The sequence below is a fragment of the Oryctolagus cuniculus genome, chromosome 12 (genome assembly GCF_051225735.1).
Source record: "Oryctolagus cuniculus isolate XC-2025 breed Fujian yellow rabbit chromosome 12, ASM5122573v1, whole genome shotgun sequence".
Lineage (NCBI taxonomy): Eukaryota > Metazoa > Chordata > Mammalia > Lagomorpha > Leporidae > Oryctolagus > Oryctolagus cuniculus.
Window position 1 is genome coordinate 21734494 of NC_142878.1, and position 7083 is coordinate 21741576.

General features: G+C 54.5%; 1 protein-coding gene across 3 annotated transcripts in view; it reads right to left on the bottom strand.

Moving 5' to 3' along the window:
• The window catches only part of SAMD4A (sterile alpha motif domain containing 4A), a 226632-nt gene that overhangs the window by 16822 nt on the left and 202727 nt on the right, over positions 1-7083 (bottom strand). For all 3 annotated transcript variants that reach the window (XM_051822872.3, XM_008269681.5, XM_089309690.1), the window contains 2 exons: positions 4373-4491; positions 127-328 (listed from right to left, as the gene is read on the bottom strand). In XM_051822872.3, coding sequence (XP_051678832.1) covers positions 127-328; positions 4373-4491 — 321 coding nt within the window. The remainder of the gene's footprint in view (positions 1-126; positions 329-4372; positions 4492-7083) is intronic.

A 7083-nucleotide genomic window follows, 5' to 3' on the forward strand; every position in this document is an offset into this window, starting at 1 on the left:
GAGACATCTCCAGGACTGGGAAGGGCTCACCTCTGCCAGCCTCTCTCTGACCCCAAGGTTAAAGCTCTCCCGGGGCAGCCGGAGCACAGCCCTGCGGTCCCCTCCCCCGGCCTGGGCCCAACCTACCTGCCGGCCCTGCTTCATGATGGTGGGGTTGGCTGCCGTGCTGCGCTGGCTGGAGCTCACGAATCCGCTGGTGCCCAGCAGGCCGAGGCGGGCGGAAGGGACGTTCCGGGAGGGGATCTGGTACTGGCGCGGGTTCCGCCTGCCCACGCCGCCGCCCACAGGGCCGGCCGTCGGGAGGGAATTGGACTGCCCAAAGCCGCGGCTGCAAGAGGGCACAGGGAACCAGAGGCCACTGATCACCACGAGGACAATGCTGTGGAGCGGGCGTCCCACTCCCATCCACAGCCCGCCCTGCAGAGAGGGGGCACCCCGTGGAGCCGCGTGCTTCTCCTGGGTGCGCGTGGGGAGGCGGCGGCCTCGGGTCGGGTGACCTCAGCGCTGAGGAACTCGCCGTCTGCAACGCGCCTCAGGTTCTGGGAGGTTCCACGGCAGCCAGCAGGGTTTCAGGAACCAGCACATTCTTTCCAGCAAGAGTCAGCTTTAGTTACCGCCTGCGCCTCAGCCCGGGGGGTGGTGTTCCCCCGGGCGGCCACGAGGTGGCGCAGCCTCGCTTCCCCGGCCGCACGGGCAGGGTTTGCACCGAGCCTGCCAGGAGACTCCGGCAGACAGGGCTGACGTAGTTGAACCAGCGCAGGATGAGGGCGGCCTGCAAAACAGTCGTTTCCCGAGAAAAGCAGGGCCGTGCGTGTGCGCGGGGGCGGGGACGCCGCGCTGGCCGCGCCGCAGACCGCAGGAGCCGCGTCTCTCCTCCCCAGAATTCCGCACTGTCCGAGGGAGGGGAGAGCAGTCGAGGCTCGCGGGTTTTTTTTTTTTTTTTCCCTACTTTTGGGCTTTTTTGGTCATGGACAGTTCTAGATTCCAGGGTCAGAAATGTGGTGACAGGGGACCACGCCCTGGTTCTTGGTCTCTTTATCTTGTCCTTTAAATGGGGTTGTTACATTGAGATACATGACAAGTCTGTTTACAAGAAATTAACATGGATCAATGAATCTTTAGCTTTTCCCCTTCTTTTTGCTAAAGCCTAGGATTCTTGGGTTTGAAAGAAGAAGTCGCATCGTGATCAGAGGACGACATGGTATGTGACAGGTGGACCCAAGGGTGAAGCGGTTTTTAATTCTGGAAACCGGTCTTTAGGGTTCCTCGGTTGGACTGTTGGCCACCTGGGAGACGATTCAGTATTTGGCTAAGACTTTTCCTTATTTAGCGTGGATAGCTTTTTCTCGCCATGTTGGTTGGGTTTTTTAGAAAGTTATTTCATGTGCAAAATGCCAGCAGTCCATGAGACATGCTAAAGCGAGTTGTGCTTCCAGGAAGGCAAGCTGTGTGCTTCCGCACTGTCGCGTGGGTGGAGGGCTCTGCCTTGGGACACTGAGTCAGTGGACAAGCGAGCAGGATGGGAGGGGGCGGCTGGTGAGGCTGTCTCCTGGGGTGGGGGTCCCTGCTGGCGCTGTCCTTGGCTGGTCACTAGGAAGCCAGCATGGTTGAGGGCTGCTGCGGCTGGCCCTGTGCCTAAAGGCGTGAGTGGCTTAGGGGTGCCTGACTTAAGGAACCCATCCTGCCTCTGGGCAGAGACCACAGCCCCACCAGTGAGCCTCCAGTCCTCATTCTCTCGCTCCGCCTGCCCCCCCCGCACCTCTCCTTCTCTGCTTTCTCAGTCCGACAGGGCTCAATACATGGAAACACATGAAAAGTCTTTTATAACACAGCATTATAAGGACCAATTAACCTGAGTTTTGTGATCATTCAACAAGAGGCCAGGCTACAGTTACCCCTGAATTATTGGAGATACAAGATTTCAAAGCAAACCCATAGCATCAAGAGATCCCAGAGGACATACCCAGGAGAACAAAATGTTCTCTGGTACTTCAGCGATTCTCAGTTAAACATCTACAACTGACGACTGAATTCATTCTCATTGAAATCAGTTAAAAAAAAAGTTGTGGCTAATGTCATGGTGTAGCAGGGTAAGCCACCGCCAGCAATGCTGGCATCTATACTGGTGCTGGTTCAAGTCCCGGCTGCCCCACTTCCCATCCAGCTCCCTTCTAATGTGCTTGGGAACACCGTGAATGATGGTCCAAGTCCTAGGGCCTCTGCACCTACGTGGGAGACCTGGAGGAAGCTCCTGGCTTTGGCCTGGCCTAGCCCTGACTACTGCAGCTATTTGTAGAGTGAACCAGCAAATGGAGGATCTCTTGCTCGCTCTCTTTCTCTCACTCTGCCTTTCAAATGAGTAAATCTTTTTTTAAAGTCCATTCAGGATGCCAACCTGGGAAACCTTGGGTTAGCCCAACCCAAGCTTTCCTCAGAACTGGAGAAAGGGGTCTGTGACTGCCCCCTGCTCTGGGCCGAGCAGGGCTCTCTGATGTGCAGCAAGGACACAGCAGGCTGACAGGCCCTGCGCCACAGGAGCCTTCAGGGTGCACAGGTGGGGGCCCACCCACCAACGCTGGCATTCCCAGAGAGCTTGGGGCCAGGGAGCTGGCAAGAAAGAGTGCTGCTGTGCCTGACCGCACTGTCTTTAAAAAATATTTTGGCAGAGAGACACAGAGATCCTCCCTCCACTGGTTCACTCCCCAGAATGCCTGCAGCAGCCAGGGCTGGGTCAGGGGCTTGAGCCAGAAGCGTGGAGCTCAGTACAGTTCTCCCATGTTGGTAGCAGGTATCCAAGTAGCTGTGCCTTCCGCCCACTGCCGCCCAGAATTCACATCAGCAGTAAAGGTGGGATCGGAGTGGAGCCAGGACTTGAACCCGGCACTCTGATATGGGAGTGGGTATCCCAAGCAGCAGCTTAACCTCTGTGCCACATGTCTGTCCCTGGACCATCTCTTGCCAACATCAGCCTGAGGCTGTGAGAGGTGCCTGGCTCTCTGGAGCTGGCCTGCTCGGTCGAAGTCCTGGTGTCACTGCTGACCAACTCATCTCTAAACTCAGGCTAATGTAAGGGAACCTCAAAAGTTCATGGAAATGGCATTGAAAGATTCATTTATTTTGGTTCAAAAAAGTTTTGAAATACATACATAGTTTTTCACAATACATAGTTTTACTGGGCTTTTCAAAGACCCCTTGTATGCACAGATTTCCAGAATTTTTCACACCAAAATAAAACTGATCTTCTCATTCCATTTTTCCATGAACTTTTTCAACTACTCCCATAATAGCAGCCCTCCCTGGTGAGGATACTGCAAGGATTAAATGTATAAATGGTCTGAAAGGGCTTGGCTGCCACTGGGCATGCAGTAAGCACTAAATAAATGTTTGTTTAATAAATAACAGTGCTATATATGCTGGGAAGGGACCAACACGTCAGTTTTAAAATTAATCTTTCATGAATACTCTTCACAAACTCCAACAGGCCTTATCTTCCTTAAATAATACAAAACAGTGGTGTTTTAAGGCATACTTATGCAAATAAATGCCAAAAATTTTTCACAACACAGACAGAGCTTCTATATATGCGCCGGGAAATGAAATGAATTCAGAGCCTTTTAGGTGCAAGCGAAGAAATGATTATCTGCCCATGTTTTAAAATGTAAAATAGAATGTTGCCTTCTCTCCCCTGGGATGTTTGCATTATCATTCTCTTATTTCCAAACAACTCCCTATCATTCAAGGCTTAACTCAACCCTTGCCCCAGCCTTAATTTTTCCCTCAAAGTTCCCTCACAATTCACCTTTCCCATGCCATGCAATCGGATTCCTCCATTGGAATCCGTATCAAGGGAAGAGTTTCAGAGTCCCGGCTGATTTTTAGCTGTGTCCAGCCGGCTACAGCACTAAGATCGATCAAGAACGGTGTTGTTCCACTATTCCACGCAGCGCAGACCAAAATAGACCAGCGCTGGGTGCTTCACCCTGCCACCCACTATAATTAGCTTGTCTGCAGCTTGGGAGGAGAAGCGTATACTACTCCTGGAGGCGCCCAGAGAGCAGCCAGCACTGTCCTTTCGAGCCCCGCTTGCGGGTAAACCGCCAGCGTTTGCCTGGCATTTATTCGGTCCCCCCTCACTCTGCCCTTGGCTGCCCATCCAGACCAATACATCATTTGACAACGTAAATTGAGTTAACAAAGCTCCTCTGGGAACGCTCACTCTCTTACAGCCTTTTTCCAGCCCCACCTGTTTAGGGAATGGGCTTGTCAACAATGCCTGATGCCTTGCCCCTGGCCTGATTCCAGCCCCAAGAACCCAAGCAGGCAACGGGGTACCCAGGCACCCACTGTGCAATACCAAGAGACCCCAACGTACTTTCTTTGCTGTCGATATCCTGATATGTCTAGAAGGGTTTTCCGAGGGAAAGACCGAAAGAGCTTCTGCACCTGCTGTTTCCATGACAACAATCTTTTTTTCTGTGTCTCCGTGAATGCCTGCAAAAACAAACAGGACTTTTAAATGGGTGGTGCAGCCCGGCATGAGGAGGAGGAATGTGCAATTAATAGGGGGAACACGTCAAAGTCTTGGAAATTGCCTTCTGTCACCTGTTTCCAACCTGGTCCAAACAGCAGTCTGTCTAATTCAGAAGCCACGTGGACTGAAAATTCAAGTTATTGGACACGGGAGGTGCCTGGTAAGGTACGTGCAGTAAGCTGCGACAAGCCTCGTTTCTGGGTGCACGTCTGGCAGATCCAGACCTCCCCCCACCCCCTCCAGGACTCTGGACTCAAAAATGGGTTGTGAAACAGATTGTTGAACACGCTGGCGTTTGCAGGCACCCCTGAATTTGCATAATCAATTGAAATTCAAAACCACTCCAAAAATCAATGCGTTTGATGGCATGTGGTCACCCGGGAGAGGTGAGCGTGGCTTTGGAGAATGGAGTCCATTCTCTGAGCCTCAGGGCTTTGCTGAGAAAGCTCCAGGAAAGAGGCCCTGTGCGCCGCCCCCCCCCGCCCCCCCCAAACCTCCGTGCACCAGTCTGGACTTCAACCTAAAGTTTAGGAAAATAAGAGACCCAATGTATTTACTTTCAAGTGTAGCTTAATAAAGTTGGAGCATGGGACATTTTGCCTGAGCGAGCAGGCCAGGGAAGAACCAGACAGGGCTATGGGTCCCCAGTGTGGGCAATTCTCAAGTTCATGCTACGTGACAATCACCCCAAGGGACCAGTCCAGTGCAGCTCCCCAGGCCCCTCCCTCCGGCCCGGAGCCTGACAGAGAACTAGAGGGGAGTCCGGGGAGCCTGTGTCTGACCCAGGGCTTCTCCCTGGTGATTCTGCCACAGGCTGAGCACAGACATGCGGTGTTCTAGATGGCGAGGACCCCAGGAAATGCATGAACCCCTGCAGAGTGCCCAGAACACACTGTGGGGAATCCATTGGTTTGGCTGATCAGCAGTAAAAAGGACAAGAAAATATTCCCAGGACTTTTGTCAACCAGGCCTGGAATCTGTTAAGGAGTAATAAAATATTTCTTAGAGGAACATACTAAATGGCTAATTTCCTTAAGTGTGTGTGTGGGGTGACAGCTTAGTTTCCTCCTCACGATACTTCATCTCAAAGGACCTACATGCAGGAGAGCGCTCTGTTGTCAAAAGCCAAGACAATGCGCATGATGGATTCCCATGTTGACCACTGGGAGACCCCTTGCTCCTGGGTGACTCGGCTTCCAGCTGCCACCAAGGCAGGTAAGCAGGCTGAGTGGCCAGCAGAGACCAGGTCAGAGTGCCTGCAACGCAAGGTGGCAGGGTCCCGTGGCTGCAAAGTGAGGATGTGGTTCTCCCATTGTCCCTCTCACCGTGGGTGACGGCTACCAGTGTCCACCCACACGGGCCAAGGCGAGAGCTTCTTCCAGATCAGTAAAGGGGGGGAAGGAACTCTGCTTTTGATTGGCTTACACAGCCAAATGTGGAGTGAGGACACACGATGTGATCATGACGGATGGGAGAAGAGAGTCCAGCCCAGTGGGTGGGATGAAGGTTCTGGAGGAGACAGGCAGGGCTCAACTCCCTGCACACCCTTAAATAACTTTTTCCACCCAAGACTCGGCCCCTTCTGGAGACAGGTGAGTAACTTCTCTCTCAAAGCGATGTTGTGAGGACAACACCCGAAAGGCACGCAGACTGCGTAGAACGTGCTGCCTCGTCGGAAGCGGCTGACCCCTGTAAGAGTTCCTGGTTGCACAGAGCAGCCGTCCTCTCCCACAGTGGCAGACAGCAAACAGTGAGGTCAGCTCCCTCACTCAGCACCTGCGGCAGCAGCTCCTGCCATCCGGGGTCGTGGACAGGAGCCAGCCCCTCGGCAGAGCTGAGCCAGGGCTGCGAGCGAGCAAGCCGGAGCTAGGTCGTGGCTGGCTCCAGGGATCTGGAAACTGGTTCCTGTGCCTGCAGAGCAGCCCTCTGTGGCAGGGGATCCACTAGGGGCTCGGCGCCTGGTGCCTCGCTGCAGCACCACAGCGGGCTTGGGGGACTGGCGAGAAAGGGAAGATTCCAGCCAATAGATGGCCCCGTCCGGCCCACACCCACGCCCTCCCCCAGGCCCTGCTGCAGCTGAGACAGCAAGGGGCTGGAGCCTGGCTCCCAGCACCAGCCCGAGACAACGAGGAGCCGGGCGGCCTGCGCCTGTGGCTCGGGAGGTGCAGGAGAGCTCAGAGCTCCCCTGCCCTGCCTCTCACCGCCCGGACAGGAAGGGCAGCGGCTCAGCTTAGTCAACACCTTACCGGCTCAAGCCGGCTGCAGAGCAGCACGCGCAGGCGCTCAAAGGGAGGCCTGTCCGGCCCAGGCCAGGCTAACCTCAGCCAGGACGGAGCCGCTGCCTCACGCCGGCCTCCCAGGGCGGGCGTGTTCTGCCCACACACAGCAACCCCAGGCTGTGGAAAATTATTCAGACGCCTTTCCTCTTTCTCCAACTACAATAATAAGAGGAGGCCTTGAGCAACATTTTCCCTTGCATCCTGACGGGGAATCAACCTAGCAGATGCGTCACGAGCTCTTTCCTGCCCATAACCACCCTGGCCAGAGCCCCC